The sequence below is a fragment of the Primulina tabacum genome, chromosome 9 (genome assembly GCF_025594145.1).
Source record: "Primulina tabacum isolate GXHZ01 chromosome 9, ASM2559414v2, whole genome shotgun sequence".
Classification (NCBI taxonomy): domain Eukaryota; kingdom Viridiplantae; phylum Streptophyta; class Magnoliopsida; order Lamiales; family Gesneriaceae; genus Primulina; species Primulina tabacum.
The window spans coordinates 35,111,534-35,126,342 of record NC_134558.1 but is presented as its reverse complement, the minus strand read 5'-3'; the positions used below and the strand labels follow the sequence as shown (position 1 = coordinate 35,126,342).

At 33.1% G+C, this 14,809-nt stretch overlaps 3 protein-coding genes across 4 annotated transcripts; 2 read left to right on the top strand and 1 right to left on the bottom strand.

Annotated features, from left to right (window-relative positions):
* The first annotated feature begins 174 nt into the window (after positions 1–174).
* On the top strand, positions 175–2,205 carry LOC142555526 (protein ECERIFERUM 26-like). Its single transcript, XM_075666436.1, has 2 exons — positions 175–983; positions 1,127–2,205. Exons 1-2 carry the CDS (start codon positions 567–569, stop codon positions 2,063–2,065), a joined length of 1,356 nt encoding a protein of 451 aa, XP_075522551.1. The 5' UTR covers positions 175–566; the 3' UTR covers positions 2,066–2,205.
* Positions 2,206–3,462: 1,257 nt separating this feature from the next.
* On the bottom strand, positions 3,463–7,773 carry LOC142555525 (putative protein phosphatase 2C 22). Its single transcript, XM_075666435.1, has 4 exons — positions 7,339–7,773; positions 6,156–6,362; positions 5,657–5,868; positions 3,463–4,291 (listed from the first exon to the last, which is right to left on the bottom strand). The coding sequence occupies exons 1-4, from the start codon at positions 7,516–7,518 to the stop codon at positions 3,724–3,726; spliced, it is 1,167 nt and encodes a 388-aa protein (XP_075522550.1). The 5' UTR covers positions 7,519–7,773; the 3' UTR covers positions 3,463–3,723.
* A 4,315-nt stretch (positions 7,774–12,088) lies between these two features.
* Positions 12,089–13,929, top strand: LOC142556623 (uncharacterized). Of its 2 annotated transcripts, none has more exons than XM_075668099.1 (3): positions 12,089–12,659; positions 12,850–12,936; positions 13,493–13,929. In XM_075668099.1, the coding sequence occupies exons 1-3, from the start codon at positions 12,313–12,315 to the stop codon at positions 13,755–13,757; spliced, it is 699 nt and encodes a 232-aa protein (XP_075524214.1). In that variant the 5' UTR covers positions 12,089–12,312; the 3' UTR covers positions 13,758–13,929. The 2 variants fall into 2 exon arrangements, with proteins under 2 accessions (XP_075524214.1, XP_075524213.1); XM_075668098.1 differs by having other exon boundaries at positions 12,089–12,662.
* Positions 13,930–14,809: the final 880 nt, after the last annotated feature.

Genomic DNA, 14,809 nt, shown 5'->3' with positions numbered 1-14,809 from the left:
CAATACGACAACTGCCGATGCTTGGTGCTTATTGGGCACGGCTCTTATCTTACACACAATGATTAATATAAATATAGTATCTTCGTTGAACAGCAAATGTGTCCTTGAACAGTGTGAAAACCCCGTGGTGTGAATCCTGTAAGATTTCAAGCGACGTAACTTTGCTTGTGTAATGAGAGACATTTGGGTGGTTGTGCACGAGGAGGGGTGCTTTATTTTTCAAAAACCATTTTAGCAACCGTGCCAATACAAGGAAAGCAAAGAAGATTTCCATATGTGAACTTGATACATAAAAGCCATTTGCAGTTTAATTTTTTGAGTCTACAATCACGTAATTTAGATGTTGAAACTAAACCCGATGTGCTTTTTCTTTCTGTCTGGTTTGCGTCAGGAACATTATTCTAGTTAACTACTTAACCGTGCACATGTCATGAAAAAGTCATTTTGCCCAGAAAAGACGGAGCATTTTGCTTGAACCCATGATAAAACTCTGTTAAATAAGCACCTATACAACCTTGAAAGCTTCACACTACTAAAGCTGAAACATCTTACAAACTACCGACTTAATGGCTGAAGTGTCGTTTATCTGTAAACGAACTGTGATTAGTGCTAGACCAGTGCAACCAGGCAAGTTCGTCCCTCTATCAGTTTTGGACCGCATAATGGAACATAACAATATTCGAATTGTGTTCTATTACCAAATTCCAGTGGTAAGAAAAGTCGGAGAGCTGACTATGAAGCTTCGAGAATCGATATCAGAAATGTTGTCTTCGTTTCCTGTAGTTGTTGGGCGGCTTTTAAAGTCCCCTGAAGGGCGCTGGATGGTTAAATGCAATGATGCGGGGCTGAGAATGGTGGAAGCGAGGTCGAGAGTGACACTGGACGAGTGGCTGAGGAATGTGGATAGGGAGAAGGAGCTGAAGCTTGTTCATTGGGAGGAAATGTTTCACAAACCATATTTTTGGTCTACATTTTATGTTCAGGTAAAGAAACATCCGCTCCTGCCATTGCTTTTTGAGAGGCATATGACTCATAGAAACTGTTTACCCAAAAATCTATTCGAAATTATTGATTTTGAGACCGTAATTTAGATTTTTAATGTCTGCTTGTTTTGGAGATGGCCCAGATAACAGAATTCGAAACTGGAGGACTAGCAATTGGTTTGAGCTGTACACACCTTCTTTCTGATCCCAAATGTGCCACCATGTTGATAAAGGCTTGGGCTGACACAACATTGGGAGGAAAGATCATATCTCCACCCTCCTTCCAACCCTTGCCGCCCCGAAAACAAGAAGGCAACACCCCCAACCACCGGCCTTATTTTCAAATGATCAACCACTACAAATCAGTATTTGGGAAACCATATGCAGTATCTGATGTAAAACAAACTACCTTTACTCTAGAATTCAAACATGAAATGGTAAAGAGATTCATTGAGATGTCTGAAACAGCACTTAATGGACAGGAACAAGAGTTGAAACTAACACCCTTTGAGGTCTTGAGTGCTTTGTTTTGGACAAGTATCAGCAAGGCAAAGGGGATTAAGGGTTCCTTGATGGACATGAGTGTGAGCTTGGACGCACGACAAAAGCTTCAATTGGATAAAGGGTTCTTCGGAAATTGCACTGTGTATAACTTGGTGAAAGGAGATGGATTGAATGAAAACGAAGTGTCTAAAGCCGCAGCTGCTATAAAGGAAGTGGTCTCACAAGTAAATAAGGACAGAGTTATGGATTTGATAGAGTTCTTGGAGCAGGAAAACATTGAAAATCCTCCATGGATGACAGACTATCATCTGATTTGTGCAAATTTAGAGAATGCGGATCCATATTCTGCCATTTTTGAAGGTAATTCAAGCCCAGTTCGTGTTTCTTACTACCTTAATCCAGCTGTTGGACCGGGGCAAGTTCTGATCTTTCCATCCCCAGGAAGCGATGCCAATTTTGGCAGAGTAGTTATGGTCACACTTGAAGAAGACGAAGCTGAGAATGTTCTTAATGATGAATTAATCCAACAGTTTAGTCCAACCATATTGATGAGGTTGAGCGAAAATAAGTCCACGTGAACTGCAAGAAATGCATTCACATGTTCTAGCAAGACTTTGTAGAATGAATTACGACTGCTATCTTAATTTGAAAATATCTAAACAGAGATAATGTTTGTTATTACGTTTAATTTTTTAACATTTGAAATCTCAAGTTTTTATTTTAAGCATAAAACCCACATATCATTGAAAAGACATCAACTTCTCTTTTATAGCATAAATTTAAAAAGACGCAAGCAGAAGTTAAAAACATACCTACGAGTCCTTCAAAAATATTTTTAGTATTTTATGAGTGGAAAAAATGAAAGTATGTATTTAGATAAGATTTTTGTAAAACAAAACTGAAAAATACTTTTAAAAAATTGTTCTTCAGAAAACAATATAGATACGTTTTTTTATGTTTTATAATTAAAAATAATGATGAAAAATAACTACTTTTAAATTATAAAATGTTTTTATAAAATAGTTGTTCAAACATATATTTATTTTTAAAAAATATATTTTAAAACATTTTATAAAAAAATTTAAAAACATTTTAGAACAATATAATGTCAGTAAATTTGTATGGAACGATATATTTTTGCGTTTATGGGCTAGATCAGCTCACTTTAACAAAATGCTAGAGTAGGTCTCTTGTGATATGATCTCACGAGTCTTTCTCTGTGAGACGGATCAACCCTACCGATATTTACAATAAAAAATAATACTTTTAGTATAAAAAGTAATATTTTTTCATGGATGACCCAAATAACCGTGTAATCGTCTCACACAAATTTTTGCAAAGATGCTAATGCTCACATTTACTTTATGGATAAAATAAGTTCACTTTGTCGTAGGATATCCAGATATAAAGTACACAGATTTGCTTTATTTGACTAACATTAGTTCTAGAATATTATATTAGGACGATGACTTATCTCATATCCATTGAAGGACATATTTGCATATTATCACATTAATTCGAACATAAATATTTTTGTAAAACGATCTCATGGATCACAAAAAATCTAATGTGATAATCTCATTAGTTCGAATCAGTTAAACCATGTCATGAAAGATCTAATGTCGTTCGTTGGGGTATCATATTAGGTAAAGAGTACATAATTTGCAGATTGTCACATTAGTTCGAATAAGATAAATCATCTCATAAAACATGTACTCTTTACCTAATATGCCCCTAACGAAGACCACATATTTCATCATTGTAAAAGAAAATAGATCGACAAAAAGAAGAACAAAAAACACCTTAGCCCTTTTACTTTTTTTCAACAAAAAAATGGTTAACAAACCTCCCTGGAATAGCAAGGAGCATTTTTCAGTACAAAGCAAGTAATAGGCCACACCACAAACTCAGTTAACAGAAGCCCAAGATGGCGCATTTATGATAAAACCGTGCCCCAGATGGGGTAACCATCTACTTGAATAAATGGAAACATATTATCTCAGATGTCAAAAGGACAAAAATCCTCGTGAAAAAATAACATAAAACAGGAAAAATGACACGCAAAAGTAGAAAACCACAAAAGGATGTCTCGACGCCGCATATGTTACAGTTGTAAATTACATTCTCTCCCACGAACCAATTAAGGAGTAAATTTTAAAAAAAAAAAAAAAATTCTAGAGAAATTAGGAGGGAGAGAGAGAGAGAGAGAGAGAGGGGAAAAATGTTTTCTTCATCGTCAAGTCTTCTCTAAGCCATCCAAGAAGCTTTGCAATTCCTTCAACCCTTCCGCAGAAACGCTCCGATGAACTCTTCCGCGCGGAACAACCAAGTTTGGAGGTGGCTGTAGCTGGAAACACACGACGACCACTGCCAAATTATCTCCACTCCTTCTCTTCAAGGCCTCTTCCACAAGATCTTTGCCACACATCATTGGATCATTGTGTTCTTGTAGTTTTCTTCGAGCAAAATCAACAGCGTTTTGGCTCCTAAAAACGTCCCACAGGCCGTCACAGCCTATGATGAGGAACTCATCTTCTTTTGTTAACCTTGTGCTCATAAATTCAGGTTCTGCACTAAGGGGGCCACCATCTTGACGTTTTAATCCTTCCATATGCCAATCTCCCAAAGCACGAGAGACGTTTAGTTGTCCATTGAGATACCCATCGTAGATGTAGCCTCCAGAAGCTTCTATTCGCATTCTTTCATTGATGCAAATAGGTTTATGATCTCTTGACATCTCAATCGCTTTACCCCTACGACAAAGTACTGCCCGGCAATCTCCAGCATTTGCCACAACTAGAGAGCTGCCTCCATTTAATGGACAAAATAAGAATTGTTTACTACGTTCATCATTTAAAATGCAGGTATTCGGGTGTTTGCAAACAAAATTACTTGCAACTGCATTGAAATATAGTTTGATGAGCAAAAGGTTCTTGAATGTGAACTAACAAGTCACACAACAATACCATCCTCACGTTGCCTACTCCACTACTCACATTTATGTTTACAAGAGCATATCAACTCAAGATCAAGTTATTTATCCATCTTTGACCAGAGCTTTCAAGAATAGACCCATTAATCCATTATCCATACAAGGCTGAAACCTGATAGTAGAATGAGAGCATAAAATCCACAAATGGCAGAAGTATGACAATTTCCTTCAACTTATGAGTTTTAACGTAGATTACAAAATTTCCGAGAAAAAAAGGTGAATTCAAACACCACACAACAAGAATAATTTCAGCACAGTTTCATCGCTTATAAAACACAAATTCCTCATGTTGGGAACACTTAAACTTAACTAAATAAATTTACAAACTCATTCAGAAAGCAATCAAAAACAAAATGGAAACCATACTGAAGACTGTCAACTGGAGCATGCTACTCTAATCTCTTCCCACCCGACCTGACAAAATTTAAGAGTCTAGCATATATGGTGGCCAAGCCCAATATCTATGGGTTTCGCCTAATCAGAATCTGAGATGACATTGGTCATCGAGAGTCTCAGTACCTCATTCAAAGCCCAACCTGATGACTTGCTCATTCGGAGCCCGCGAAATGGAAACTTGCTTGGATGTTCACTGTTTACTTTTTGAGACCGGTAAATGATAAATTTGATCGTTAATTGTCAATTTGTCATGGATTTTAAATTTATGTTCAATTTTACTTCTCTTTGGAAATCATGTAACCTACACTACAGTTATGGAGTTACAATTTTTTTATGATTAACGAAATTATATATTGATATATGATAAGTCCTTGTTTTAGGGAGCTCAGCACAAAACCTGAATAATTGAGCTGGGTGTGAATTTTATAGGTGTGAGTTTTATAGGATCGAGATTGGGCCAAAGGTACTAATTTCCAAAACAGAGTAACTCTGTCTCACCAAAACCCTGATTTACAGGGTCAAAATACATGCCCGGCCACTTACTGTGGTGACCCGTAGGGCGTAGCCTACTTTGGAGCATTAGATAATGGGCAGATCTAGTAGTACAAATACCGCTATTGCTTTCCTCAAGGCTGAAGACTTACCAAACTGCCCCATCTTACATCTAATTCTTTTAACAGTTCCTTAACGACTTAACTCGAGAAATATAATAATATATTGTTTGCATTTTTAAACTAAACACTGGTTCATAAAGTTGCTCATGAGTTGCAAGAAGTATAACCTTCCAATGACAACAGCTGCCAAAGCAGTGGTGCCAGAAGCAAGATCAGCATCTAAAGTGCATGCTTCAGCAAAAGCAGTATCCGTCTGCAGAAAAGCTGATGCAATGACGCGCTCAATATCCAGAGGAAAATCTTCGTCCTCAGCAATGAATCTTGGTAAATGGTAGCAAGCAAAATCAGCAGCGTGCTTTCCTCCATGCCCATCAAAAACCTGATCCAACGAGCAATGAACTAAGCTATGAGTTGCGAGCTTTTAATATTGAAGAACGAAGAAAAATTTTTGGTTCTACAACTATCAATATCATTTCACATACCCACGTCACGTTGGAAACCTAAATAGTATACTAAAAATGTAATCATCCATGCAAAACCAAAAATCCCAAAAAGATCAATATCACGTGAATTCACGATTGTGATGCACTGCTCACTAGAATATATCCATCAACAGAAAGGGTAAGAATATGACGTGGATATTAGGTGTTAGAAGAGAGCAATTACCCCATAAAATGCCCTGGGCCTTTCATCACCATCATTTTGCCCATAATCATTCATCATATTGTCTGCACAGGCATACGAATCCTCCATGCTTGAGCGAGAACCAATGTCAGCCCACGCACCTGAGCGAAGTTGGGGAACAAATTCAGTCTCACCATCTTCTCCATTCAATGTCTGAACAATTGCAATATCTGAGGACCTGGTCATGACCTGCCAAAGCTCAAGTAAAAAACTATCATCCATCCAGTAAAAATAAAGAAACTCCAACATCAGATTTCAGATGAAGTGGAACAAATGCTTACGACATACAAGTAAGTTGAAGTCAAATTCATATAACATATATTTAATACAAGATAATCAACTAAATAATATTTTCCGATGCTCCAAATGTTGAATAGATTGAATACCAAAAAGAGAGAGATAGAGGTTACATCATAGTCAAGAAAGCACCGCACTTCTACTAGTGCATGCAATCAGTTCAAATAGCCAAATAGTCACATCTATTAAACAGTAATCAATGTGTAATAACTTTCACATGAATTTAAAGATTTTTTTATCACTTCCATGTGCAGAAAGAATTCCTTCCACAACCTTTTCCTATCAGTTTGGCAATGAACACATTCACTTACGTAAACATGGCGCATATATAATATCACCAACAAGTGAATATCTATGAGCAACAGACAAATTTGCAACCGTATTTGCTTTTTTCGGCATAACTGTATACAATAACAATGTTTCCATACCCTACCTTGTGCTAACCGACATCATGTGACACATTTAAGCCCTCTAATTTGACTTTAAAACCTCATTTCTGTTGTTTTCTGTCTTTGTTCTCACCTCAAACAAATCATTCAGCTCTAAGATATGTCATTTTACGTCCCATCCATTTCTCGTCCGTATATATATTATAAAAAAAAAAGATTACGATCAACTACACTCTTCCTCTACTCCAGAAAGCCAGCCACTCTAATAATCAGAAGTAACAAGGGGTTTAATTTTAGGATCAATCGCAGGAAACTTTTCAAATAAGCACGACTAACTACCAACTATCCTAAACAATCATCCATTTCTTCAATTCAGATGCAGCATGTGAACATAACAACAATAAAAGTGTAATCTGGGCATGAAGAACATACAACCAAATGCAGAACGTTGACGCACAAAACACCGGGGATGAACTTACCAAAGAGGGATGTCGAACCAGAGACGTTACACACGAAGACGGCGAGTCTACAGAGCTCAAACAGCGTCGGTATGGTGAACCCGACCCAAAGGCGTTGGGAATCGGCGGTCGTTCACCGCCGGAGGCGCCATTCTCTCTACTACCACTGACATTGTCGATAACAACTTTACTGCCCTCCATTATAAATCTCAACCATCACTACTCGAAGAAAATTCCAAGCTGTTGACTAGAAAACTGAAAAAACAATAGCCAATACCATTCCAACGGTGGGCTTGAGGTGATTCGACAGCTTAATTTGGGGATTAGGGTTGCAAATGAAACAGTGGGTAGATAGATACAGACTCGTGTGTGTATAGAAAAGGCGGAGATCTTCGACGGAGAGAGACGACGCGTAGAAATTTGGTTCAGTTTTTATATGCCGTTTGTTGAATTCCTATATACTGTTGGGATCCCTCAAACGTCGTCGTCTGTTTGTTACAATTGATGTGTGTTGGTTTTTATTTCCACGTGTTGACGTTCATTGTCACATTTTACTTGTACATATACATATACTAGTTAATCTACACACACTATACGTGTATACAGTTTTTTTTATCATTTTCAATGGACTAAAGTGAAATTTGACAAATTATAGAGGGACTACATTGATATTTGAATTGTTGAAATAAAAAAATAAAAATAAAAGTGTGTGTTGAAATTTAAAAAAAACAAAACAAAAAACAAAAATTTAATATTAATATCATATAAAGGTAAAGTTGGAAAAAAAAGTTGGTGTCTTTTAGGTGATTACTATCATGTCATCATCCTTAATAAAATAGAATAGAATACAATAGATATGTATCAACCATCTAAAAAAAAAATTCATATGTATTTGAAAACACTAAATACATTTGATAATTTTTAAAAAACGAAATTTGACAAAAATTATTCACTCAATTATCTATATACATATTCGGACGTTAATACTTTTTGTAGGATAAAACATAGTTATAATTTGAATCTCGAATTTGAAATATTATTTTAAAACGGAAAAAAAAATATAATTCTAATATTAATTACTGGTCAAATATGATCTAAAATTTAATTTATACTAATGTCATTTGCACTTCACACACACACACACACACGCACACACATATATATATATATAAATTTTTATATTAAGTAAATATCGTGTTATTTCAAAATTTTCGATTAATTAAATATTAACAAGTTGAGATAAAAATAAAATAATTTTAAAAAATAGATAAATTATAAATACGTTAATTATTTAAAAACATTAACATTATTAAAATATTGAAACATATTTATTTTCCAACTAATAAATTCTAAACAATTTAGTTGATTTATCATAATATTATATTATAATTGATAAAAAAAATTATAAAAATAATTTAATTTAATTTAATTTATATAAACAATAAAAAATAAAAATAAAATTGTGTAAATATTATATTATGAAAATGGAATAGGGACAGTGATAACACATCCGACGCTTTTAGCCCGTCTGAATACGAAATGCGGTTGCTCCAAATTGACACGGAACTCAACTTGGAGGATGTTAACAAATATATTCAATTAAGGAAGCAACAAAGTACACGCCAAGTAATTATTTTACCATATTTTATTCATGACATATGGGTTCTTAATATTATTTATATATTTTATTATTATTTTTAATTTTATCAAATAATATTAAACAATTAACACAAAATTATTTTTAATTTAAAAGAGTTGTTTGTTTAGATTTTTTTTCCATGTAAAATATGAAGTGACTTGAGAATGTTTTTAGTACGGTAACAAAAGTAATTATGAAATTAAATATTTTGGTATCCAGTAATGTAATTACTCTAAGATCTCACACTTAATAATATAATATAATATATATAAATATAATAATTTTTTATATTTTAAAACGTATTTCGAATTTTTATATAATAAATGTTTAAATAAATTAAATAAAAGAGCTTAAAAGATAAATATTGTGGATTAAAAAGAATATGGTCTGCTTTGAAAATAATATCATAAATAATACTGAAGCTGAATTCCAGTTTAATAAAATAATGGATATTTTTTGAGTATATGGAAACTATTAAATAAGTAATTATTTACTTTTTCGGCGATTTTTTTTAGCGATCAAATGTGTGGTCGTTCGTGTATGTAGGTGACATTTTATAATATAAGATATTTGTGTCATTGAATTGTTGGAGATTATATTTAGAATTTAGCTACTTTTGGTGGGATATTTTGGTGGGACAGTGTTCCTAAAACATTGTAATTGTTTATTATTAATAGAAGTGATTTATTATCGAACATATTTTCGATTTATTGTCTTGAATATCATAGCAAAATCTCTAATTTATTGGATGTAATTATAATTTTAATATGTATAAGCGTTATATATATACAAGATGATTAAATTATGAATAAAGAACTTAAATTAAGTATGTGATGAAATTAATTAAAGTATGAGATTTTTAATTAAAGTATCACTAATGCGGTGCTGAACATTATAAATGTGGCAGTCTTATTTGGATCGTCGATGTGGAGACATCTAGATGATGACATTTATATATAATGAAATTATGTAAGACTTGGATCAGAGCAATTTCATATTAAAATGTATTTCATAAAAAATTTCATTTTAATATGAAATTCTAATTAAATCATGATATGACCATATATGGACAAATCTTAATCATGAAATGATTATAGACTCAAGTTTATTTCAAAATGATTCTTAACATGCTTGTTTAAAATTTGCAATCGTGCACTGTGAATACTTGTTTTTTAGATTTATATTTGAAATGAATGACTGAAAATGTGAATTTACAAACGTGAAATTCATTCCTTCTCGTGGTAAATAGAAAGGCGGTTCTCTCTTCTTCTTCTTTTTGTGATTTTGGTCATATGTGTTATTAAATTTAAATTTTAGTATATTATCTTTTGATTTTTGGCAATATAATTCATTTTACTACGTGACACTGACATGACAACAATATATGCAGCAGACATGTGCAATGCTACATCGATTTCATTTTGCAAAAAAATCATTAAAATTGTCAATCATGCATGAAAAACTGAAAAATACAGGACAAAAACTGTATTAAGTTTCGTGCATCGTTTTTTGCCCGTTAATGATAAAAATAAAAATGGACACCCATTTTTTAATAGGGGGGAATTTTCATTATTCTATCACCTTAGAAAATCCAACAACACAATACAATCACACAACTAGGCATTCAATGAGGTTTGAGACATTAATTTGAGATGTAAGAGTGAACGACAAGTGATAGTACGTTGAATCACAAGACGAATGAAATGCATCTAAGGAAAATATTTAACTTTAGTCTATTATTTTTTTTTTATAATTTTTCTTGATTTATTGAAGAGATTCTTGAATATGTCTACATGTTTGATCATTTCATTATAAAAGTTATTGGTTGGCCCTGTAGATTGACAGATCTTGATTGAATTTATGTTTTGAATATTATTTTCTGTATTATTATTTTTTCTTAAAATTTATTTGTGTATTTCTGTTTTATTTTATTGATAACAATTTAAATGTTAAATTTATTCAAAATCTGGCAGTCGGATGAGGGAATTTTACATAAGATAGTAGGAAAACACAACATATGGTATGTATAGAGCTCATGAGGCTTACAATTTCTTTTCAGTTAACTGAAAAAAGAACCATATAACTTGATTAAATTATATTGATGCTTAGTTTCTAATAGCGATGTCGAAATTGACTTTAGAATAATAAGATTTACTCACTCTCTCCAGAGAAAGAATGAATAACACTTAAGGTTTATTGGTCTATAAATTGGAATATTTGATATTGGATCAATTAATATGATTTATATGAATGAAAATTGAGTGAAATCTTGTATCTATAACCCATCTCAAATAGTGTACACAAAGTCATCTTTGAAATCCACATTATTTAATCTATTTACTTTATTATAATCTTAAATCTTAATTTTTTAAATAAAATTGAGATTATTTTAATTATTGTACTTCATGTAAATCTAATTTTTAATCCTTATATGAATAGTATTATGTTAACCGTATATTAAAACTTGATATCGTACGGTTGCGAACGAAAATTGCAGGACAATGTACATGCGGTTCCCCCAACGACACGTCGCCGTGTTGACAATTTTGAGTGAGTCAATTGCTATGCGCGGGAGCTTCACAGGTACTCCAAAATACCCCACTATTATAAATACATTATGCTTAGCTACTTTTTGAGACATTTAGCACTTACATTCTACGAATTAAATAAGATATATATATTTATATATACGTCTTTGTATTTCATAATATATAGTATAATGTGGCGAAGTACGAAGGTAACAGGGTGGATCTGATGAATAAAACGAAGGTCTGATGATTAGAGCATTGTCGTCGACGGGGTCGAAAACCATGGGACGATCATGATATTAACCTAAAAATACATTTATTGGATAGGTACGGCTATCATAATATCTCACAGGTCAGTAGTTAAAATTTGTTTTTGGATTCAGTACGTTTTCCAAACATTGATATTTAGTAGCATACATGTTCGAATGGTTGAATGCGAGTTGATAATTTGGAGGAAGGTTTAAAAAGTCTATTGATTTTTCTTTCCCAAATATATCCATTGTAAAATGTGATAATCTCCATCAATAAATGCCACATCCTTCTGATTAGATTTGAAGTGGAATTCTTATCCCTTTTCAATTTCAAAAAATATAAGTTCTTATCTTAATTTGGTTTGAAAAATTCAATCTAAAATCTCCATTATAAAAACATTGATGTTCCGCTAGCATCCTCATGCAATAAAATGGGTGATGGCCGAAAAAACTAGTAATCACTAGTTGGCGTTCGATATATTCTGGATCCTACCATGGTTAATCCATCTATTTCTTTCTATTCCGACTATCTTTTTGTCAAGAAAACATTTTACTTTCCCTACAATTTCATCTACAAATGGAGAAGGTACTTGTTCACATAACTGAATTGCGTAACCAGACCAATCAAGTAATTGAATTCGAGGTCGAAAACCGGTATTTCCATCTCCGGGCCTCGCCACCGGGAAAGAAACGACATGTCAAATTATGGAAAGTACTACAAGCCTGCCGCAAGCACAACAGCCCAAAATGGAAGATACGATTTATGATGAATAAAGAGTTCTCCGGATTGGAAATCAACGCGAATCTACTATTAAATTATGCCAGAATCATTATCAAACTCGAAAGCGTCGGAGAGGGTACTCCGTATTTACCTTACTTGGAGGCTATCCCAGAAAAGCCCATCGACCGCTGGCTCCGTCTCAAGTTGTGATTTTTGTTCTTCTTATATATATATATATATATGTACATGTATATATATTTAATTTTGTATCCAGGTTGATTTTTTTAGTAGTTATTAAACAATAGAAGATTTTGCCATAAACATTTGTTTTCACCGATTATTGTACATGTGTATATTTGGCTTTGAATTGCGATTATTTTCCCTTATTTGAAGGTATATCGGGTGTCCGAGGGATAGGTATTGGGACAAACGATCTTCTTGTCGGATATGGCCAGACCCAACATTGACCAAAAATTTGAGGTATACATGTTTTTTTAGTTATTTGTAATGGCTCATTCTATGCTACACATATAAAACAAAAAATGCGGAATTTATCAGTATTTTTTTTGAATTCAGATGTTTATATGCATATCTTGTCTAAAAATACATGAAGAATAACATTCTAAATTAATATAACATAGACCAAACATAGTTGTACTATTGCCGATTCATTTTCACGAATACAACGGAAAAAAAAAATTAATTTAAATATAACTGACATCAATATATGTTTATATATTCTCATAGACCCAAAATATATTGGCCAAGATCAGGGTTGCGGAAGCTCAGTCGCCGCTGCAGCTGGTGGTTCCAGTTGCAAACCCAAGCTTATTTTATAACTCCGTACTTCAAAGGTACGGAGTTATAAAATAAAGCAAAGCACGGTAGAAATTTAAGTTGCCAATTGATGAATTTCGTGGTGGATATATATTTTCATTTACAACTAGATATTTATTATAATATCTTCGCACGCAAATTAAGCTAGCTAGCACTACATAATCAATGCTGCTGCTTCTTCTTCTGGGATGAAACGCAGGGAAAAGAAGGTGATATCATTACACATGAACGATGAGAAAATAATCGTTACTTCTCTTCCCGCTGCTGCGTTTCAGCAAGAGGAACACGGCCCTACGAAGAGAGAGAAGATTAGAATGTCGCCGGACAGAGAGGTTCGGGTGGAAACATGCCGGAGCTGCCACAGCAGAAGGAAGATGATGATTTGCGCAGCTCAATCAAGTGTAAAGACATGGAGAAAACTGTTCAACTCATGCTATTGGTTATTGCTTTCATTTGTGTGCTGATTTTTAAATTTCTGGTTTGGAACAGGCGTGCGTGATCCATGAATTTGAAATTATAGGATTAACAAGTCTCCGCCTCACAAATATTTACATTTTTAATTTGATTTGTGAAAATTAAATATATATTATTTGTAATTTTACAAAACATTTAGCAAATAGAAATATTACATTCGTATATTATTCATGGTTTTATAATTCCATTTTCTCATCGTTGGGGATATTTTATTGCCTCGCTGTGCATTTATGATAGACAAAAATTTGTGTGAGACGGTCTTATGAGGTCCTATTTTGTGAGACGGATCTCTTATTTGGGTTATCCATAAAAAAATATTATTTTTTATGCTAAAATTATTACTTTTTATTGTGAATATCGGTACGGTTGACCCGTTTCACAGATAAAGATTCGTGAGACCGTCTGACAAGAGCCCTACTCTTTGTGATAAAAATAGTAATTCATTACTTGCATTAAATAGCAAAATACTTATATTAAAGAGTATTTTATTGCCTTCGAAAATATTACTTCGATATTAACATGTTTATTTTTGTTTGAGAGGACGTCAACGTGTTATTGGCTATATACAAAAAATATAAAGGGAAATCACTTCGAAGCTACATCAATATAACCCAAAAATAATATTTACTTATTCCTAGAGTTGCATATTTAAATATAAGAAAAATTCAAAAAACAACACAACCAGGGGAAAAACTATTGGAGAAATAATTATATATTTTTATTAACAGAACATATTTAAATATGGTATTTGGCTTCAAATTTTAAAATATAAAAACGTATTTTTATCAACTTTAATCATGTTTATACAATAATAAATGCTTTTAATTGTAAGTCAGAGTTTGATCCACAAATAAATTTGTGTAATTATTAATTGAATATTGTTCTAGAGTACTAACAATTACGATGCTAAAAATCAATCGAAATTAAACGCTCCGCAATTTCCATGAAACAGCGAATCCAGACGCGTCTGCAAACTGCCAATAAAAACTAGAACCTGTGCCAAAAGAAATGCAAGATCGGTAATGGCGTCTACCCAACCAGA